General features: G+C 65.7%; 1 protein-coding gene across 6 annotated transcripts; it reads left to right on the forward strand.

Annotated features, from left to right (window-relative positions):
• The first annotated feature begins 399 nt into the window (after positions 1 to 399).
• Positions 400 to 18,829, forward strand: CEP131 (centrosomal protein 131). 6 transcript variants are annotated; one of them, XM_073885975.1, is made up of 26 exons: positions 400 to 604; positions 2,691 to 2,892; positions 3,620 to 3,723; positions 4,185 to 4,299; positions 4,568 to 4,695; positions 7,969 to 8,082; positions 8,666 to 8,821; positions 9,990 to 10,107; positions 10,497 to 10,610; positions 10,834 to 10,990; positions 11,438 to 11,532; positions 12,008 to 12,196; positions 12,440 to 12,619; positions 12,698 to 12,817; positions 12,999 to 13,124; positions 13,453 to 13,569; positions 14,654 to 14,756; positions 15,387 to 15,588; positions 15,803 to 15,910; positions 16,011 to 16,128; positions 16,250 to 16,324; positions 17,072 to 17,214; positions 17,293 to 17,470; positions 17,550 to 17,746; positions 18,335 to 18,497; positions 18,581 to 18,829. In XM_073885975.1, the coding sequence occupies exons 2-26, from the start codon at positions 2,707 to 2,709 to the stop codon at positions 18,653 to 18,655; spliced, it is 3,381 nt and encodes a 1,126-aa protein (XP_073742076.1). In that variant the 5' UTR covers positions 400 to 604; positions 2,691 to 2,706; the 3' UTR covers positions 18,656 to 18,829. The 6 variants fall into 6 exon arrangements, with proteins under 6 accessions (XP_073742076.1, XP_073742078.1, XP_073742079.1 ...); XM_073885977.1 differs by having other exon boundaries at positions 18,437 to 18,497; XM_073885978.1 differs by having other exon boundaries at positions 12,008 to 12,190; positions 12,437 to 12,619; positions 18,437 to 18,497.
• The last annotated feature ends 2,387 nt before the right edge of the window (positions 18,830 to 21,216 follow it).

Genomic DNA, 21,216 nt, shown 5'->3' on the forward strand with positions numbered 1-21,216 from the left:
TGTGGGTGACCAGAGGCTGGGCGCCCGGGACCGCCTGGGTGTCGGCGCAGGCTGCTGGGTCCCAGGGAACCCCGCCGCCCCCGCCGCCCCCGCCGCCCCCGCCGCCCCCGCCGCCCCCGCCGCCCCCGCCCCTCCCTGAGGCTCCGCCCAGGTCCCGCCCCGCAGTAGCCGAGGCCCCGCCCTCTCCGGCTGGTCCAATCGACGGCCCGCTGCCCCTGGTGGGGTGGGGGGGCTCCGCTCTCCGCGGCTCCTCCCACGCCCGAACGTCCCGAAGGACAGCCAGGCGCCCAATGAGCTCTCCGGACGGCCGGAGCGGCCAGGCGGACGGCCAATCCGGAGGCGGCGCGGGCAGGAAAGGCGGGCCCCCGTGACGGACAGGGGAGGAGGTGCCCGGCTGGTTGCTGGTTGCTGGTTGCTAGCTGCCGCCGTTCGCCCTGCGGCCCGGCCGCTTCATTGTCACCTGGGCCTCGGAGCCGGCGCCAGGGCCGCGCCGCAAGCTTGCCCGCCCAGAGCCTGAGCCCCGGGCGTTCCACCCCGGAGGGCCGCGCACAGTACCCCGCCGGCCGGCCCCGCAGGCTTCGCGCCCCAGGCCCGGCTCGCGCAGGTGAGGGGGGTCCCCGCGCAGGTGAGGGGGGCTCGCGCGGATGCGGGTGTGCGGGGCCCGCGCAGGTGAAGGCTTTCCCCGCTCTCTTCTCCCCCGGGCAGGGGCGGGCGGGGGGCCTGCGCGAGGGAGTGGAGTCCAGTCGGCAGTCTCGGGTCCCACCACCTTGAGCCAAGTCCTTTGGGGGTCTGGGAGCTGCTCGGTGAAGAAGCGGCCGGGGGTCCTGCATCAGCCCATGTGGAGGAGTCTGGGCAGAGGCTCGGGTGCTGGGACAGACATCTTTGTGTGCAAGGCGAGGTCTGGCCTGGAGGTTTCCAGGGAGAGGCTGTGTTTACCATCCCAGAGCCCCGCGCGCTGATGCTGCCCGAGCGGCTCAGCCGGCCAGCCTGGGTCCGGCCAGCGCCCTGGGGAGAGGAAGGGGTTAAAATCAGCCGCACAACCGGAAATGCATGAGTGAATGGCAGCTCCACTCTAGAGAACAGAGGCACTGGGCTCTGGCCAGGGGGCCCCCACTATGTGCACGGAGGAGGCTGAGGCACTGAACCTGGGGTGGTAATGGTGTGTGCCTGCTGGCCCACCAGAGTCCTCCGTGGCAGGGAGGGCTGTGTTCCTTCCTCCACGGTCATTCTTGGTGCTGCCGGTTCATGCACTCCTCTACTCCTGTTGTTTGAGTGCCTGCCACGTGCCAGGGGCCGGGGCTACCTGGCCCCCGTCCTCGTGGTGCTGATGTTCTTACGAACGGCAGACCGACCTGTGTGGCCAGGTGAAGGAAAACAGAGCAGGAGGAGGGAGCAAAGTGACGGCGACCCGTGGCTCTGTGAGTGGAGGGGGAGCCCGGGGGCGTCCCGGGGAAGAGGTCCCAGGCAGAGGGGCCGCAGGTGCATGGGCTTGCGATGGAAACAGACTGGCCCAGTTTGAGGAGCAGCAGGATGGCTGGTTTGGCTGAAGCAGAGCGAGGGGCAACGGGGGGCAGTGAGGAGGTCACAGAGAGAGCACGGTCAGATCTGAGGGGTGTTGGGGGTTTAGACTTTATTCTCTGTGCCGGGGGGCCCTCAGAAGGTTTTGGGCAGGGATGCGGTGTGATCTGAGACCTGGTGGAAAAAGATCAGCTCCGGCTGCCACGTGGGGAGGGGCTGGAGGAGGGACGGTGTGCTTGTCCAGGTTCTAGGAGAGTCTGTGGAGGGAAGGGGTGCGTGGGGAGAGGGCACCAGCAGCAGGTGTGGTGGGGAAGAGAAGATGTCAGCATGAGATCTTGGTCCTTGGTCTGAGCCAGTTACAAATGGTCTGGGTTACATGACTCCTGGGGAGGGGGCAGCTAGAGGCAGACGTCAGGGTTCTCCTTTGGTGTTTTTGGGGCTGAGGCGCCAGATGCACAGCTGGTCCTGAGTCAGGAATTAGGGAACGGAAGGGGGCCAGGAACCGTCAGCCTCTGTTTGAATCCTGGAGGCCAGATGTGGGCCCCCAGGTGAGAGGCTGGGTGGAGGGGAGGCCAGGGCTGAGCTTGGGGACTCTCTGACTTGAGAGGTTGGGAAGAGGAAGGGGTAGCCAGGGAGACGGAAGGGGGGCTGGTGCTGGTGGGGGGGCTAGAAGTGAGGAGCAGATGCCACAGTCGGGGCGCTCTGGGGGGCTCTGGGGAAGCGCAGGGGTTCCATGGCCAGACCGCGGACCAGAGCTGGGGACCCTGGGTCGGACAGCATGAATCAGACCACGTCCCAGTTAGAGCGTCTGCCATGGAGCCTCTTGCAGGCCAGCCTCACAGCAGCTGCCTTGTCCAAACCTCAGGACAACCCCAGGAACAGGCACCTTGTGACAGCTATCTTACAGATGAGGGAAGAGTGCCCAGAGGGGTGGAAAGCCTCTCCCGGGGCGGGGGCGGGGGGGTGGTTCAGTGCTGCCCCCGGCCACCCTCGGGCAGGGTCCCTCTGCAGAGCCGTCACTTCGGCCCCGGGTCCTGCTCTGACAAAGGGACCCCCGCCCACCCAGCGAGGAGGTGGCTGGGTGGCAGCAGGCTCCCTGACCTGGCGGGAGGTGGTGTGTGAGGAGGCCTGGCTCCTCAGAGGATGTGCCAGCGCATTTCTTGCCTGCTCAGGGCCTGCTCAGCCTCCATGAAGGGCTCCCGGGCCACCAGCGGTCCCTCCGGCGCCCCCGAGGGCAGCTCAGAAGGGGTGGACCTGAGCCTGACCGGCCTCCCTCCACCCGTGACCTGGCGCCCCAACAGTGCCTCCACCGCCAAGCCCATTGCTCGCTCCTTCTCTGTGGTCACGGGCAGTGAGCCGAGGAGGAAGGCGCTGGTGAGTGCTGGGGCCGGGGGTGTGTGGGTGTCCCTGCGCTGCCCCTGCGTTGCCCCCACCTCCTGAAGAGTCTCCCCGCCCTTCCGCAGGCATTCCACATGTCTGTTGTCCTGTCGTTGCCTGTGGCCGCCCCAGGTTCAGGAGGGACTCCCGCTTGTAGACCAGAGACCTAACTCACAAAGAGGTCAAGGCCAGGGTCGGTCAAGGGTCGGCCCAGCCTGAGGCAGAGCCTAAATCCTGCTGCCACCAACCTCTCGGTCCCTCTTGCTCCACCAACATTGGGTTTATTTGCGCCCTTGAGGAGAGGGCAACCTTTGGGGGAGGAGATGAGCTCCCAGCGGCCTTGAAGAAAGCCTGGTGGGCAGGCCGGCAGCAGGTTCTTGGCCGGAGTGGGGTGGCCATGCTCCTCGGGTAGTGGATGACCACGAGGACCAGGCCCAGCAGCCATTGCCGAAACTCCCGGGTCAAGCCCCACACACTTCCTCCCCGACCCTCACCAGCCAGGGACAAAGGGTTCCCACGTTGTTCGAGGAAGACAAGGCTCCGAGAGGCCGAGGACCTGGGCCAGCTCAGCGGGCCCTGCCCAGGACCCCATGCTACTCTTGTCCACAGGAACCAGGAGACCCCTCTCCTCTCCCTAAATCCGTTTTCCGAGGCCTGGCGTGGCACGGCGTGAACTGGTGAGTGAAGCCTGCGCCATGGGGTTTCTTGTTTCTTCCTTTTACAGGAGGGGCCTGGAGGTTCCCGAACCATCAACAACCTTCGTAGATCTAACAGCACCACGCAGGTCCACCAGCCGCCAGCCCGCCAGGCCTGGACCGGCCCCTTCAGGTAGCCCCCAGCGCGCTCCTTTCCTGCCTCTGTCAGCCCCCCTTCCAGCCTCATCAGGTAGGGCCCAGCCTGGGCACCAGGGCCTGATGTGACCTGCACTCAGGCCAGCCCTGTGGGGGGCAGGGGGACAGGCAGGCGGGACGCGTCTTACCCCTTTGTATCTGCGAATGGAGACGCGGAGCCCCAGGCCAGCACCCCCCTGCCTGCTTCTCTGCCTCTGTCCCTGCTGCGCCCTTCACGTGGGCGTGGGGGTGGCTGTGGCTCGGGTGGGAGCCCCTCCTTCAGGCGGGGTTGTCAGATTACAGCTAAGCAGTGCTGCGCCGAGCCCCGGGCTTGGGGACAGGAGTCCGCTGGGCTGACCTGGCTCCTCCCATCCCTGCGGAAGACCCGCCCGTCTGCACTCCTGGAGCGGGCCTCCCTGGGCTGACTGTTCCTGCCTGCCGTCCCCTCTCCCGACACAGGCCGGCTGGGCGCCCCCACTTCCTGACCCTCTTCGAGGGCAGCTCTGCTGGGACAAAGAGGCTGGCTGGTCTGAGCAAGGCTCCCAGCGAGAAGGGAGCCACGTGGAATGTCCTGGTAAGGGCCAGTGGCTGAGTCTAAGTGTCCCTCTGAGAGGGACGCCTGGTTCCTGCCTTGTTCTGGCTGCACCTGAGGGCGGGGCCGGCGGTGGGGAGGGGGTCAGTGTTCGCCGGCTTTGATCACAGCGTGACAGGTGGAGGAGGGGCACAGAAACTCCCAGCCCCCTGGGCCATCCTGTCTGTGGGTGAGGCTGTGGGGGACACGCCAGGGGCTTGGGGTCAGTGCAGCATGTCCTGGTCTGAGGTGGCTACCGTGTCACCGACAGGATGACCAGCCCAGGGCTTTCACCTTGCCACCCGACTCCCAGAGTCCTAGCACCGTCGACGCACCGGTGGGCCCACGGAAGAGGGAGTGCACCGTTCCTCTGGCCCCCAACTTCACTGCCAACAACAGGTGGGACCTGCTGTAGGCGTTCTTTGTGGCCCCAGGCACCTGAAGCCCCTGGAGGAGGGCGCTGTTTGTCTTATTCGTGGCAGGACCTGCGTGCTCTGGAATGAATGAGGCAATGAGTGGCTGGCTTTCTCCACCCAAGGGCCCAGGGAAGGAGGCTGCAGGGTGGCATCTTGCACACTAGGCAGGGGCTCTTCTGGCCTGGGGAGGGAGCTCAGACGGGGCACACCCCCACCCGCCCTCTCCTCTGCGGGGCAGCTTGCCTCCAGACGGCCCGAGATGCCCGGCTTTGCTCCCGAAGAGGTCAGGCCTGGTGAGGGTTGTGTGGGGCCACGGGCCACTGTATAAGGCTCGGCCTCCGCATCTCAGGAGGGGAGAGCCTGTTTCCTGGGGCCATTCCTGCTCGCTGCGTGCCAACAGCGGGTCTGCGTGCAGGCCCTGGTGGTCCCTGGTCAACCGTGCCGCCCACAGCGGGACAGAACGAGGCACGTGCAGAGCGATGGCCAACATGGTGGGGTCTGCAGAGGGCCGGGCAGGCTGCGGCCTCGGCCGATGGGGCTGCTGGCCGGGAATCGTCGGGATGGGCGGGTGGCCTGGAGAAGCCATGGAGGAAAGTGGGCTCGGCATGGCTGCCCTGGGCTGTCAGGGGAGCTGGTCCCCCTCGCCGTGGGCAGAGGGACAAGAAGATACATCGGCTTCAGCGCCAGAACTTCCCAACGCGACAGCCGTTTATCAAAGGAACGGTCTTTGAGAGAGGTTCTCCGGGACCGATGCCCAGAGTCGGTGCAGCAAGAATTCTTGGTTTGACTCAAGAATTTAAGTGAAAATTTAATTGTAATTTCTATCAGTGATGCACGTACACAACTAAAACATGGAGCTGGACCGCAACTTAAGATGAAAACTAGCATACCCGCTGCCCTCCCTCCCCACCCCGAGTCCTGCTCCCCAGGGGCATCTGCTGTCGGGCTGTTTCTGGTGTTTTCTGGGAGGCGTTTATCAAAGCTACACCATTGTTGCTCCTCGCTGACTGTGTTCTGCGTGGAGGGCGGGGTTTGCTCTCCTGTGGCCCGCGCTGCACGCGAGCACATCTTCCCTCTACCCACCACCCGGGGAGGGCCGCACCGGCGGATGTGCCTCAGTCTCTGTGGTTGCATTTCCACACAGGGACCGACACCAGCTCTGCCTGGCCCGAGTTCTGATTTTGCATGGTTTTTTTGTTTTGTTTTTTTGCTGTGGGCCTTGGGGCAGGTTACTTAACCTCCCTGGGCCCCAGGGCCCTCATTTATACTAAGGGGTCATGCTTGTGTTTGCAGTCAGGAGGGCGCACTGGGGAAGACACGCGCCTTAGAGCAGCGCCGCGCCCCAGGGGCCTGTCGACATTTGGGACCGGCTGGTGTTTTTCCCAGAGTTAAATTTTCCCACTTGGTTGTCTGTGTCCCAGCCATGTGTCCCAGACTCGACAGCAGGGGCCCTCCCTGTCCACCTTGCTCTGGAGAAACCCCTCGGAGCCTGGCTTCTCCCCCCCCCCCCCCTGGGTCGGACTGGCCGTCCTCCCTGCGGGCCGCACGCCCACGCCCACAGGCTGCCCCCCGCCGCCCCCGCCTCCGTGTGGGCCCTCTGTCCCCATCTTCCGTGAGCACACCCTCCTGCAGGCTCCCGGCAAGGATGCTGAGGTTGCCCGTGTGCCTAACAACGCCGTCACCCTTGAGCTGACCCGGAGTTTGGTCGGCAGAGCCACCAGAGCTGTCGCTCGGGCTCCATGGACAGCCGCCGGGGAGTCCTCTGCCCCGATCCCTGGTCCTTTTCTGGGTCCTGCGTTCTCTCGAGAAGCATTTTGTGTCGCCCCCTCACTTCCCTGTGTGGAATCTCGAGGTGCCGGCCCTCTGCCCTGGGTCCTCCCCACTCGCCTGCTGGCCTCGGGGGGCCCCGTCCCAGACAGGTGCTGCCCGGTCCCAGCAGATGTCGTCCTGTGTTTTCCATGCCAGTTTTCTTCCCTTTCTTTGCTCCGCTCCCCCGTGAGTGCGTTGCTGGCCCGGCGGGCCTCCCGGGTGCACTCTACAGTCTGCCTTCAGCTCTGGGACCAGGGGCCCCGCGTACCCCCGTGCTGCAGGCCTGCGCTTGCCTCCGTCCCCGCGTGGCCAAGCTGCGTGGTCCTCGGTCCCACAAGCTCCTCCTTTTCCGAGGGCGGTGGTTCTCTGTCGCCCTCTGACGACACCAGGCAGCCAGGCAGGAGGCGGGCTGTGCACTCGCCCCGACTCCACACGCGTCCCAAGTCAGCTGCGCTGGGAGTATTGAAATTCGCAAACGCGACAAATTAGCTTTTCCTGCAGAGAACAGCCTGTTAAACGTGTGTCGGCACAGCCCGGTTGCCGGGATGGATTCTCGGAGACACCCTCTCCTGTTTGTCAGCCCTTCGCATGCGCATCTGTCCTCAGATGTCTGGCAGAGCACTTGCGAGGGAGGCCCTCCAAGTTGTCTGGTGGCTCACACCGGGGCGACTGCGCAGGGGCCAGGCTGCCGTCTCGGGGAGCTGCACCTGTCGGCGTCTGGGGCTCTTCTCTGGGCTGCTCGTCTCTCCCGGGAGGGAGTCTCTGGTCTCCTGCCTGCGCGCCCCGCCGGGAGTGGGGGGTGGGGACGTCCTGCTGGGCACACACCGGGAGAGCCAGCCTCCTGTCTGGAGCCGAGGGACGGGCTTGGTGCCAGGTTGCCGGCCGTGAGGAAGGGGTCGCAGTGTTGCTTTAGAAGAGCCGGGCATCTCCACTTCCTGCGCCCCGGGGGGTCCTAGGGGGCACGGCAGCCGCCCCCGCACCCCGGGCATCTCCTCCCTCCCTCCCCGTGTCACTTACCACTGGCCCTTCTGCTTCTCATCCTGTAGAGCACTGTGGCCACGTGCCCGTGGCTCTCTCCTCCACATTCCCTTTGTCCACATGTGTCTGTACCGTGTGTGTTCTCTCCGGTGGGTTTGAGGGGGGCAGAGAGAGGCCTGTGTGTCTCTTGTCCTGTCTCATCGGCACAGAAAGGCCTATGCTCCATGGACTGGTGGTCTGTGACCAGCAGGCGTGTCCACTGTCAGGGGCCTGGGTTTTCACAGCCCACCTCGGGCTCTGCTCGGTGGAACACCAGGGGCGGGGCTCTCCCAGGTCCTGAGAAGCCCCCACTGTTGGTGTGGTGGCCGTGGAGGGGCCCCCGGGGACACTTGGATGATGCTGTGGTGATCATGCCCCGGGGCTCTCTGCCGCCTCCGGAGCCTGACACCGCTCCGGTCTCTTCCGGCAGGAGCAATAAGGGCGCTGTGGGCAACTGCGTTACCAGCATGGTGCACAACCACTACACCCCCCCGGACAAGGCGCCGCCCCCCAAGAGCTCCAACCACATGGCTCCCTCCCTCAAGTAAGGCCTGGCTCCGGTCTGGGGCGGGTGTGGGAGCTGGTGCACGGTGAAGAGCCCGAACGGGGGCAGGCTGTGCCCACGACGGGCACCAGGGAGGCCGTATTCTGACCGGACTTGCACGGGCAGTCGGGCGGGCCTGGGGCTCAGCCCCGGCTTGCGGTCCTGCTGAGGAGGCTGCAGCGCCCCCAGAGCCTCCAGCCCCCTGGCTGAGTCTGGTGCAGGCCTGTGTGTGTCGTCCCATGCCTCCTGCACACTGGGAGGCAGGGAGTGCTCACGGGGTGTCTGGGGTCACTGTATGGCTTTGGGATCCTGTGACTCTTGAGATCTCTTTGCTTTTTTGAATGGAAAGAGCCCATTAGCCCTGGGTGCTGCCAAACGGGCCCTGTGGGGGGGGTCAGCTAGCATTCGAGACTGGGGAGCAGGCTGTGCCCGCCGCTCATGTCCTGTGGGTGCCTCCTTCCAGCCCAAGGCCCCCTGGGATGAAGCCGGGGCTGCCCCCCTCTGCTCGCGGGCCAAGCCGACTGCCGGGGCTGCGAGGGGGCCTGGGAGGCGGCCACGAGCCATTCCTGCCCTTTCCTGTTAGCAATATCCTCAAGGCGGCCACCGGTGGCGGGGAGGGCAGCAGCTCTGCGAAGCCACACACGAACTTGGCCGGCAGCAGCCACGTGGCCCAGAACAACGCCGGGGGCGCCCCGGGCCCGCTCAGACGGAAGGAGGTGACGGAGGAGGAGGCCGAGAGGTGACCAGGGGCTGGGGGCCAGGAGGGGGCCTGAAGCTCCCATGGCAGGAATTTCCACTTGAATGATTGTTTCCAAACATGGACGCGGACAAGCTCCCGTGTCGTCCAGGCCCGTTTGTACTGAGTGTGAAGAAGAGGCAAGTCTGCAGAGGGGCTGGTACAGCCCCAGCCGCCTGTGGCCGCGGACAGCAACGAGAGGGGGGTATCTTTTCGGGGTGATGGAAATGTTCCAAACCTGGGTCACACCGGCGGTCATACACGTGGGTCAGTTTACGCAAAATCATCGACCGGTATGCTTAAGATGAATAAATTTTATAGTGTGTTAGTTATAGCTCACTAAAGCTTTTAATTAAAAAAGCATTAAGTGGAAGGAAGATATAGAAACTAAAGAAAGCACCAACAATCTTAGGGTGCCTTCTGCGGTGGCCCCCAGTCCACGGCGTTGGTCCTGGTCAGGAAGCTGCAGGTGATCCAGTCACTGCTGCTGTCCTGCTGGAGCCTGCAGCTCCGTGCACCCCCCGGGCCCTGTGTCAGCCGCACGGGCCCCTCTCTGCCCCTGTCCCCGGGCCGGCGACCGTCCGTGTCCTGGATGTTCTGTTGTGGACTTTAAATGGTCCGGAGAGCCAAGGGGAAGACTTTGTCAAGTTTACTCAGCTTTTCTGACTCGAATTGACTGGCAGTAAAACGCACGCATGTCATACGGCACGTAGTGTGGTGAGCTTGGGCACCTGCGTGCAGCCGCCAAGACACAGAAGGTCTGTCACCCCCAGAATCCCCCCCACCCTGCCACCTGCAGGCCTTGTATCCGGTTTCTCCAGGCCTGACCCTGGCCACGCCCAGCTGTCCCTTTAGGGCTTTGCCTCTTCTAGAATGCTCTGGCTGGAGCACTAGGCCCGGGGCCCGTCTCTGGTCAGTGTGGCTCTCTGTCTGTGAATAGCTTCCACTGTCGGGACTGCAGCATTCACCCACAGCCCAGCCGCGGGCCTCGGGGTCATTTCTGGTGGTGAGCGTCTGTGGATGGGCATTTTCGTTTCTGCGGGAATGTGCAGCTGTTGGCTTCTCTGCCCGCCTGGGCCTTTGGGGGGACGCGGAGGGGAGAGGCCATCACTCAGCTGCTTTGGGCGCACAGGGCCCAGCCTCCGTCCTGAGCACTGCTGCCTCCCCGCAGGTTTATCCACCAGGTGAACCAGGCTGCTGTCACCATCCAGCGATGGTACCGCCAGCAGGTGCGGCGGTGCCGAGCCCGAGCTGCCCGCCGAGAGCACCTGCTAGCATCAAAGCAGGAGGTCAGTGTGGTGTGAGAGCTGTGCCCTGAGGAAGCAGGCCAGAGTCCCAGAGGCCCCAGCCACATACACTGGGGTTTCTGCAACCTGGGATTGCCCCATGGGTCCGCACCCCGTCTGGGGGCCCTGCTCCTGCTCCCTCCCGCCCTGAGTCAGGGCCTGGATGTCAGGACACACCTGCCAGTGGCACCCTGGGCCGAGCAGTCCGAGCGGGTTTCCGGCTACAGGTCCCTGCTCTGAGAGGCAGGGCTGTCTCCCCACCTGGAGGAGCCCCTGGCTGCCTGCCCCCCCCCACGGCAGGTCAGGGGGCCGTGGGGTCCTGTGGAAGCCCAGGTCTGGATTGGGCAACTCCATCCTCCCATTCAGACCAGCCGTGGGTTCGGCTTCCACAGGAGCAGCGGCAGCAGCTGGGAGAGGGGCTCCTGGACCTGCACCAGCAGAAGGAGGCGGCCAGGAGGAAGGTCCGGGAGGAGAAGGCACGCCAGGCCAGGCGAGCGGCCATTCAGGTGCCCGGGGTGGCCTGAGCAGCATGGGGAGCCCAGCGCCAACGCAGCAAACGACGCTTGCCGGGTCCACCCCCTGTGCCCTGGGGGACCCCTGCCTGCTGCCTTTCCTGATCCCTCCTTCCCCAAGCCCCTGGACGTTGGGCCCCAGGGCAGCTGGGCATGGCGGGGGTGAGGGGCCTGGCTGTGTCCAGGCGAGGGTGCTCAGAGGTGCTCCTCATGGCAGGAGCTGCAGCAGAAGCGAGCCCAGAAGTCAGGTGACCCTGAGCCTGGGCTGCTGAAGGAGGCCTGGGAGATGGAGAAGCCCCGGCCCGCCCGGGAGCCAGCCCCCAGACCGGGGGGCACCGCTCACGCCCCGCAGACCCACAAGGCCAACAACACCGGTGAGCGCAGCAGAGCCTGGAGGCCGTCCTGCACGTGCCCCAGCTCTGCGCCCTTGAGGGCATTGCCCCGCCCCGAGCCCAGCGCAGACACCCCTGCCCCCTCCCTCTGGAGGGCTGTGGCCTCTGCTGATGTCCCCCAGCCCCCTGTGTCCCTGCTGCACTGTGCAGCAGACCCTTAGGCCCTGCCTTTCTGCTCCTGCGCCTCTTCTTCTGGAGCTCGATGGGGGAACCCAAGAGTTCTGGGGTCACACCTGTTCCCCTGACCCTTCAGGCCAGGTCAGGGCTCCCTAACGTTCCCTGTGTTCCACATGAAGTCTGCCGTGGCTCTTGCTGTCACGTACTCCGCCTCCCCTGTGTGTGGCCTCTTCTCAAGGGCTCCCCAGATTTGCCACCCCCAGCTAGGGGGACGCCCGGGGCAGGGGGCCAATGCTGTGCTGTGTTGCACAGGGGCTGGCTTCCGAACCGCGGGCCCAGAGGACCCCTGCCAGTCTGCTTCCAACTCATCCCCAGAGCCCCGGAAATTTCCAGAAGACAAGCCTCAGGTGTCCATATGGCTCCTCCTGTCTGCCGTCCCCGGCCTCAGCTTCAGGGGGCATCCATGCCTAGGTGGCCCAAGCCGGCCCCCCCGTGGCCGTGGGGTCACTGGGGCCAGGAAAGCCTGCCCAGAATGGGTCTTGTTGCTCCAGTGCAGAAAGGGGTCTCGTGGGTTGCTCTGGAATCCCATCGGGTGTTCGTAGATGCTCCGGTGTGGGGCCCCGTGTGCATGCCTACAGAAGGGACCAGGAAGCCCGGAGGTGAGGGGCGAGGAGGCCAGGCCCAGGGGCAGCCCACCAGTCATCCTTCTGGTTTCCCTGGAGGTGGGTCGGGATGAGCCTGGTCCATGTGGCTACGTGGGCGTGAGCCTGTGCGGAGGAGGCCTCCCCTCTTGCGGCTCCCCATCTCCCCCCAGCCTCCCGCCACGGCTCTCTGGTGGTCCCCAGTGGCCTCGTGGTTCTCCCTCCTACGTGCCCACTGCAGGATGCCAGCTCCCGGGATGTGGCCAGTGAGGATCTGGAGGTGGGGGGTCCTGCCAGGGGCAGGGCCAAGTCCAGGGCGACCCTCGATGAGCTGCTGGACACGCTCAAGCTGCTGGAGGAGGAGCCCGAGCCACTGTCCTGCCCCAGGGCCTACCACAAGGACAAATACTCCTGGACTGACGAGGTGACTGTGGGCTGCGTCCGCACAGGTCACAGGGGCTCCTGCCTGCTTCAGTCGGGACCCTAATGAGGGCCAGATGGGGCTTGTTAGGACGCCCAGAGTAACCCTGGGGTGGGGAGTGGGTGCCGCCTCTCTGCCCGTGGTGCCCTCGGCCCGCAAGCATCTGGGCAGCCTGAGAGGCCCTTCCTTCCAGAGCACGTCTGGCCGCCTTCCCCAGCGGCCCCTGCTTCTGTGCTCCCTCCCCCGTAGGAGGACGATGCCAGCTCGCTGACTGCTGACAACCTGGAGAAATTTGGAAAGCTCAGCACGTGCACCGGTCCCCCTGAAGATGGGACTTTGCTGTCCGAGGCCAAGCTGCAGAGTATCATGAGCTTTCTGCACGAGATGGAGGTGGAGAAGTCGGGGCAGGACCGGCCAGCCTCAGCCCCCCAGGTGTGGAGGGGCCCCAGGGAGGGACGGCAGGTCCTCACCAGGTGACTGGGGCCTGCCTGACGTATGCTGCCTTCCCAGGGGCTGGTGTCACAGGAGGGGTGCCTGGAGCTCGCGTCCATGGGGAGCACATCTGTAATGCGGCTGAAGCTGGAGGTGGAAGAGAAGAAGCAGGCCGTGGGGTTGCTGCAGAGAGCTCTGGTAACGTCCCCATCACCCCAGCCTGGCAGATCCTCACACGCACGCAGGGGGCCGTGACCACGCAGGCCCTGCTCACCAGCCCGGGTGTGTCCTGCTGGCGCTGCTCCCTGGGAGGCCCCCACCCACCGTCTCCTCCTCCCGGCGCCCCCTGCCCAGCCGCTCCTCCTGGCGCCCCTTACAGGTGCAGCAGCGGGACCTGACCGTGCGGCGGGTCAGGGAGACCAAGGAGGAGCTGGGCCGGCAGCTGCGCCAGCAGAGGGACCACTACGAAGCCACCATCCAGCGGCACCTGGCCTTCATCGACCAGGTACCTCTGGCTGGACCACGGGGCACCAGGGGAGAGGGGTCAGGACCAGCTGGGCCCGTGGGGTCGTCGGGTTCCAGACGGGCTTGAGCGTCACGGAGAGTTCCAGGCCCACGGGCCTTCTTTGCTGGGCCTCCTCCCTTCTGTGGAAATGGGCGGCACCCTCCCTGTGGGTACTGCTTGATGGGCTCGTCTGAGATATCGCTGGGTGCTTCCCCCGCTGCCGTGACCCGCCCCCACCCTGCGGCCATGGCCCCTGCCCCGGGGTCCCCCACAGCCTCTCGGCACTCGGTGGTCACGCGGCAGCTCTAGCCCCGGCCCTTGATTGCAGCTGATTGAGGAAAAGAAGGTGCTGGCCGACAGGTGTGAGGCTGCGCTGGCCGAGCTGAAGCAGGGGAGCGACAGGCAGAAGGACAGGGAGGCCCAGGTGCAGGAGCAGCACGAGCTGGTGAGCCCCTCGGCCGGACTGGCCAGCTCTCCCCCGCTGTCCCTGCAGCCGGCCTCCAGCCCCACTGTGCGCTCAGCCCCCGTGGGAGGGGGTCCGTGCCCGCCCGCCCCAGAAAAGGGCAGCCTCAGAGCATGAGAGTCGCGGGGCTCGTGAACGAGACCCCGGGGCCCGGCATGCAGCCTCGGAGCCAGGCGGAGTTCCGGGCCTGTGCCCCGCGCCCAGGGCGCCAGCCAGTGGGCCAGGCCGGGGAGGGGGGATCCGCCCCAGCACCAGTCTCGGTCCCCTCCTGCCACTGGAGCTGCTGCTTTCCTCTGGCCCACTGGGTGCCAGACCCTGGGGTGGGGGCCGAGGGGCTCGCAGGACCCCTCCGTGTCACATACGAGGAGGGAGGGCTCAGGTGCTGGCCGTGTGCGAGCCTGAGCTGTCCCAGCTCTGGGCCCCTGGGCGGAGGGACCGCACGTGTTTCTCCCGGCTCTGTTGGCCGACAACCAGGCCCCTGCTGCAACCGGCTTTGCTGGCAGCCGCCGTCCACAGGCTGCCCCACCTCGGCTACACCGCCCATGCTGTGGGCGGCGATGGTCCCCAGGCCCAGAGCTGACCCTGCAGGGCTGTAGCACCAGCATTGTTTTCACTTTTAGGATTTACTTATTAGGGGGAGAGAGGGCGTGCACAAGCAGGAGGCACAGAGGTGAGGGAGAATCTCTAGCAGACGCCTCACTGAGCAGAGACTCCCCACGCGGGGCTTGATCCCACGACCCTGAGATGATGACCCAAGTCGAAACCAAGAGTCAGACGCTTCACCGACTGAGCCGCCCAGGCACTCTGCGCCAACGTTTTTAAAGTGCCCCCCAGCCACCGCAGGGGACAGCCGGGGCTGGGGACTCAGGGGCACCCCAGTGGGGCCTCTGCAGCCGATTCCTGCCCCCCACCTCAGGCCTCCAGACGGGATCCTGCCTCCACGTCTGGGGAGAGCAGAATAGGATCACTGGCGCGTGCAGGGCAAGGGATGGCCCAGGGCGGGGATTTGTGGGTCTCCCCCCTTCCTCACAGCTGCTCTGTGGACTTTCTGTTTCCTTGGTGGCAGGAGATTAAGAAACTTAAAGAACTAATGAGCGCCACCGAGAAAGTCCGCAGGGAGAAATGGATCAATGAGAAAACCCGAAAAATCAAGGAGATTACAGTCCGAGGTGGGGACCGGCCACCCCCAGAGCTGGTCGCAGGCTGACAGGCCACACGGCCCAGGGCAGCCACGGGGGATCTTTGAGCAGGGACGGTGGTTTCGGTTATAGCCTCGGTGGACCTGGGACAAAGGGCGGGTCCAGGAGGATGGGCTTGTCTTCCCTCTGCCCCCTGAACTCCTCCGCCTTCCAGGGGAGCGTTCCAGGTGGGAGTGTAGGGGGGCCCTGGGTTCCTTGCCACCTGGGACTGTAGCCGCTCCCCTGCTTAGAGAGTGAGTCTGAGGGCTGATGGAGCACCCCAGCTGTGGCTGCTGATGCCCAGCCCGCACCCAGCCCTCCTGCCCCCGGACACCCTCTTCCCCAGTGATCCCTCCTCCGGGGAGCCCTGCACCTGGGGGGCCCCGTGTGGGGGGAGGGATGGTGAGCCCAGGGGCTCGGCTGTGCTTTGGGCTGGAGCCTCTGGGGTGGCCGGGGTGGGGGATCCCCTGGCTGGGCTGCGGCCCTGGTGTCACAGTGGGGGGTAACGGGGGGTTCCCTACAGCACCGGGGCAGGGGTCAGCAGAGCGGGCAGAGGTCAGGTGTCCCCGGCCACCGAGGAGCCGAGGGGCAGGCCCCTGCAGTGCAGTGCCCTCCCTCCAGGCCTGGAGCCTGAGATCCAGAAGCTGATCGCCAAGCACAAGCAGGAGGTGAAGAAGCTCAAGAGCTTGCACGAGGAGGAGCTGCTGCAGGCGGACTCGCGGGCGGCCCAGCGCTTCGGGCGCCAGGTGGAGGAGCTTCGGGAGCATCTGCAGCGGGAGAAGGAGGCACTGGGCCAGCAAGAGCGGGAGCGCGCCCAGCAGCGGTGCGTGTCCCCACCGGGGCGGGCTTTGCCCGGGGACAGACCCCGCGGTGGGGGGGCAGACGGCGGACGCTCGCTCGGAGGCTGGTGCCAGGGCAGGAGACCCAGGGGGCAGGACGAGCCCCGTGAGGGCTGCAGGTGACGCCGGGTGGTGCGGGCGCGGGTGGGTGGCCATGGTGGGAGCCCCCAGCCCCGCGCCGAGCCTCCGGTCCCACAGCTTCGAGCAGCACGTGGAGCAAGAGCAGCGGGCCCTTCAGCAGCAGCGGCGGCGGCTCTACGGAGAGGTGGCCGAGGAGAAGGAGCGGCTGGGCCAGCAGGCGGCCAGGTGCCACCGGGAGGGGGTTCCGCCCGCTGCCCCGCACCCCGCCCCCTGCCCCGCCCCCAGCGCTGCGCCCCGCACGTGCTGACCTCTCCCCGGCCCGCAGGCAGCGGGCGGAGCTGGAGGAGCTGCGGCAGCAGCTGGAGGAGAGCAGCGCGGCCCAGGGCCGGGCTCTCAGGGCCGAGTTCGAGAAGGGGAGAGAGGAGCAGGAGTGCCGGCACCAGGTCTGCGGGGAGCGCCCGCTCTCGGGGTGCCAGGGTGGCGGCCGCAAGGGGTGCTGGGCCAAGCCTGGGCTCGTGCGACGGGGCTCCCCAGCCAGCTTTTCTGGTGCCGCCCGCCCCCCAGATGGAGATGAAGACCCTGAAGGACCAGCTGGAGGCCGAACGACAGATGTGGGAGGCCAGCTGCGCCAAGAAGAAGGTGGGGAGCGGGAAGCAGTCTCCTGCCCGGCACCCCCGGTGTCAGAACAGACACGCGTGGGTTCCCCTTTCGTGGCCTCCCCGTGGGCACAGTTCTGGCTGCTCGGGGACTGGTGGTCACGCACTTGTGTGCATGCTATGCAAGTGGGCTGGTTCAGCCCTTCTCAGAGGGGGGCTCCAGGAGAGACCGGGGGGCCGGGGCGGATCCCTCTGGTGGCAGAGGGGGCGTTCCTCACCCTCCCTTTGCCCAGTTGGCTGCCCTCCTCATCTTCTGGTGCCTTCCGCAGGAAGCACTAGCCTGCACTGCCAGGCGCTTCTGGAATGAGGCCGTGGTGGACAGGCGCACAGGGCCACACGAGGCCATGCCCCTTGGCCTGGTGACAGAGCCTCAGCAGTGGCTGAGCAGCCTCCCCGTCTGGCCCGTAACCATGCACGGGGGTTACTGTATTTGTGGGATATGTTTGCGGATGCAGGGCAGCTGGGTCCGAGAGCGTGGTGTGAAGCCTGATGGGAGTTTCCAAGTTTCCTTCCAAGAGCCTGCCCCATTTGGGCCTTCACCGCCCGTCCGCGGGCTTGGAGGTTTCCAGGTCTGCTTTCAGACCCAGGACAGCAGCCCTGGGCGGCGCTGCTGGTGCTCACGCTGTGTCCCACCTGGGTCTGACCAAAGGGCTGGTGGGGCCCAGGGCAGGGCCAGGTCCCGCCACCCTGGAACGCTGCAGCAGCCCCACTGAGCCCCGTGCACCCATAGGAAGCATGGCTACTGAACCGGGAACGTGAGCTGAGGGAGGAGATCCGGAGAGACCGGGATAAGGAGATCGAGCTGGTTATCCATCGGCTGGAGGCCGACATGACGCGCGCCAGGGAGGAGAGCAGGAGGGCCGCAGAGAGCCGGTGAGGCCTCCCACCGGTGCCCGGCACGGCCCCGGGTCCCCGGAGCGCCCTGACCCTGCCCCTGTCCCTGTCCGCCAGCGTCCAGCGCATCCGGGACAAGTACAACACGGAGCTTTCAGAGCTGGAGCAGTCGGAGCGGAAGCTGCAGGAGCGGTGCACCGAGCTGAAGGGGCGCCTTGGGGAGGCAGAGGGGGAGAGCGAGCGTCTGCAGGGCCTGGTGCGGCAGAAGGAAAAGGAGCTGGCCCACCTGACGGCGGTGAGCAGGGTGGGAAGGGGCGGGCGGCGGCCCCAGCGCGCCCCGGCCGCCCGCTCACTCCCACCCCGTGCCGGCCCAGGTGAACGAGCAGCTGGTCAGCGAGAGGGGCAGCCTGGCCGAGGTGCTCCGCCGGGAGTTCGCGGACCAGCTGGCAGCCTCCGAGGAGGAGACCCGGCAGCTCAGGGCCGAGCTGGCTGAGCTGAGGGCCCGCCAGCGGCTGGAGCTGGAGCAGCTCACGCGGGAGAAGCAGGCCGAGCTGCAGGAGGTGCACGGGAGGTGGGCCGGGGGCCGGACTTGGGGTCCTCGGGGAGCAGGGGGGGAGGGGGTGGGACCCCACAGCTCCAACGGGAGGACGCTGGCTCTGAGAAAGGGAAGGGGGCTGCGGGTCTGCGTCTCCTCACAGCTCATGGAGAGCTGGGCCGTCAGCTGCCGCTGTGGGCTCCATGTGGCCGGGGCCCAGCCGGCTGAGCACCAAGCGTCCCAGGAGGACCCGGCTGGCTTCTGCCCCAGGAGCGCCCCGGGCCTGTCTCCCTGGCCTGGGTGAAGCAGCCCCTGTGGCGGAGGAGTCGGAGCCCCAGGGGCTTAGTGGTGGGCAGCTCCCCCAGCCCCGCGAGACCCCCCTTAGTCCTTCCAGAGAGGCGGGAGTTGTGGGGGGGCTTCCTCATCTCAGCAGGGAGCCTTCCCAGTGTGTGTCAGGATCCCCACTCTGGGCTCTGACTCACCGAGGCTGGTTCTGGGGACAGTGGCCCCGGGGCCGGCCGTGGGGGTCCCAGCTCGTCACCAACCCCCTCGGGCGACCCAGGGCCCGTGGTCAGCAGGGCTGGGATGGGGTGGGCAGCATAGCTGCCCCACTGGCTCTTCCAGGATGGAGACCCGTCCCGGCCCCCCCCGCTGCACTCAGCTGCATGCCGGCCGCGGGGTCTGGCCGGGGCATTGCCCCGCGGCCCACCACACACTCCCCCGCAGGGTGAAGGTGGCCCTGGCGAAGAAGGAGGAGGCCGTGCGCAGCCTCCGGAAACAGCATGAGGTGGGTCCCCGAGGCCAGGTCTGCCTGAGGGCGGGCGGGGGGGTAACGACCGGGCCTGACTGTAGGTGGACGGCACATTGCAGGCCGCGGTGAAGCGGGCCGACCACCTGGAAGAGCTGTTGGAGCAGCGCAGGTGGCCATTCCCAAGCGCCAAGTGACCACCCGCCGCCCACAGCCCGGACGGGCCGACAACAGCCAGGCTGGGGGTCCCTGGTGCGAGGTGGACCCCAGCCCGGCCCCACCGCCCCCTTCCGTCCCTGTGTCCTGGGCTCGGTCATCCTGACGCTAGAGCGCCGAGGCTGCATTTGAACAGTAAAGAGGTGTTTTTAGTACTTTGTGTGCCCCTGCCTCATCTCTCTCTCCTGGGCTGGGGGCTGGGGTGGTGGGGGCTGGAGACCAGGCGCAGGGTGTTCCCAGCCCAGCTCTGCTGTCAGCCTGACCTCCTGTGCCACCTGCCTGCTGTGGGCCCTGGGTTGGTCCCAGTCCCCCAGCAGAGAGAATGCTCCCTGGCTGGTCGGCCATGGCCCCAGAAGGAGCTCGGGGGCTCGCTCTCTGTGCTCTCCAGCTGCCCCAGCTGCCCCGGCCCGGGCACAACGTAGCCCTTCTCCCGCTTGAGGACCCACCCCCCTGGACATGCGACAGGCAGGAGCTCCCAGAGAGCGGGCACTGGACAGGCCCTGCCCCTGAGGAGGGGGGAGGCCCACCTGAGAGTCAGGAGGGAGAGTGTGAGGGGAGGGCCGGGGGGGCTCCTTCTCGAGGACGCACCTCCTCTTCCTCTGTCGTGGCTGCAGGAAGAGCCCAAGCTGGTCAGGAAGGCCCTCCAGCTCGTGCAGGGCATCTCCCTGCGTCTCCCTCCCACGCCGCACTGCCCCAGAGGGCTGAGGCAGCTTGCTGGGCGCGCACCTGTGGGGCCCACCTTCCCTTGTCACTGCCGTCCCCTGCCCTGGGGTGTGTCCAGCTTCGGTTTCCTTACCTGCACGAGAGCGTCTTTTCCCTCTTTGGTGCCCGAGCTGGCCGCGGCAGGGAGACACACCGGGTTCCTCTGGCCTGACCTGTCCCCGAGTGCACGAGCCCTGGTCTGGCCCCCGGGCAGCGTGCACGAGCCCCGTCCGTGTCCCCTCCTCACGGGGCTGTCTCATGCTGTGACATGACCAGGTGGGGAGAAGGTCTCGTGGCCGTCCAGTGGCCGTCCAGCAGTGTGTGCCTGGGGCACCCAGTTCTGGGGCTTGAGGTGAGGAGGGGCGGCCCTGGTCTCCACAGAGCTCCTGGGCCCACTTCCTCCCCCCGAGCCACTGCTGTCCTGCAGCTCACCTTCTCTGCCAGCTATTCGACCATCCAGGCTGGCCTTCGGATGCTTTCTTCTCAAGTCCAGAGAAGGGCGGGTGGCTGGCCCTCAGTGGGGGCCGCTCCTTGAGGGACAGCGGGCACAGCTCAGACCCCTCCCTGGGCTGCAGCTGCAGCCGGCAGGAGCTGGTGGCTCACAGCCCTCAGCCGGACTCCTAGGGCCATGGCCAGGACCACACAGGAGTAGATGGGTCTTTCTGTCGAGGCTCTGACCTCCCTCCGCCCACCAGAAAAGGTATTTTGTCTGAAGCTGTTAGTAGGAGTTGCCAGGGGGAAGCGGCTGTAAATTACTAAACTATGTATTTTTGCAAGTAAGGTATTCAGCACATGGGAAGACAGATGTCCAGAGAGCGGGGCAGGCAGGGAAGCCAGGAAACCTGTGGAGACGGGCAGAGGTGATGCTCCCACCAGAGGCGGGCCTGACTTCCCAGCCCAGGCAGGACTGGCCGCCACCCAGCAGGAGCACCCCGAAGCCCCCTGTGGGCAGGATGGCGGGGACACCCTTAGTTTCTGGCACGGCCCCTTCCCTGGATGGCTGTGGGTTATAGGGGCGTCTGGGGGATCTCTGGGGCCACCCCACCTGGACCCCCTCCCCAAGGCCACCCGCCCATGGCACTCATGGCCTTTGACAGAACCTGCTTCTGACCCACCACCCTTTTGGGAGACAAGCCCAAACAAATCCTTGAAATTCCTGTTGGATCTGTGCTGGGCAGAGCCTCTCTGGTCAAACAGACAGACAGACTGCCCTGTGGGGTGTGCGCTTCAGCAGGGGGCAGGCCAGGGATCACTGGCCTTGACCTTTCAGAATTCCTCTACTTCCCTCCCTCTCCTTTAAATTGTGTTTTCTTTTCTTTCTCTGACTTCTCAGGAAGTGTTCTTAGACTGTTGATGGTCGGCCTTGCCCTTCCAAGTCCATGCAGCAAACACTGAATTTTCCTCCAAGCAATGCGAGGCTTCGGTATATTGTAGTTTCGTTACTCAAAATATTTTCTAATTTCCATGGTGGTTTCTGTGAACTGTGGGTGGTTTTGCACTGCATTGCTTTTCTTATCTTTTTGGTTTATGGTTTCTAGTTTGGCTTACCTATGGTCAGAAAATACATTCTATGTTATTTTAACTCTCTGATTCAATTGAGATTTGCTTTATGGCCAGCATGTGGTCAATTTTGGTAAACGCTCTATTTGTTGATTTAAAGAGAATGCAGTTGTTGGAAGCAGAGCTGATCTTTATCATTTGGGTTGAGTTAATTCATTGTGTTTCTAGTCTTCTGTATCCTGACTGATTTTTTTCCTCTTTGCTCTGTCGGTTCCCAAGAGGAATGCTAAAATCTGCCACTGCGATTGTGCATTGTCTCTTTCTCATTCTCGTTGGCTCG

The sequence above is a fragment of the Callorhinus ursinus genome, unplaced genomic scaffold (assembly GCF_003265705.2).
Source record: "Callorhinus ursinus isolate GAN/ISIS: 27379988/994484 unplaced genomic scaffold, GSC_fseal_2.0 scaffold68, whole genome shotgun sequence".
NCBI classification, from domain to species: domain Eukaryota; kingdom Metazoa; phylum Chordata; class Mammalia; order Carnivora; family Otariidae; genus Callorhinus; species Callorhinus ursinus.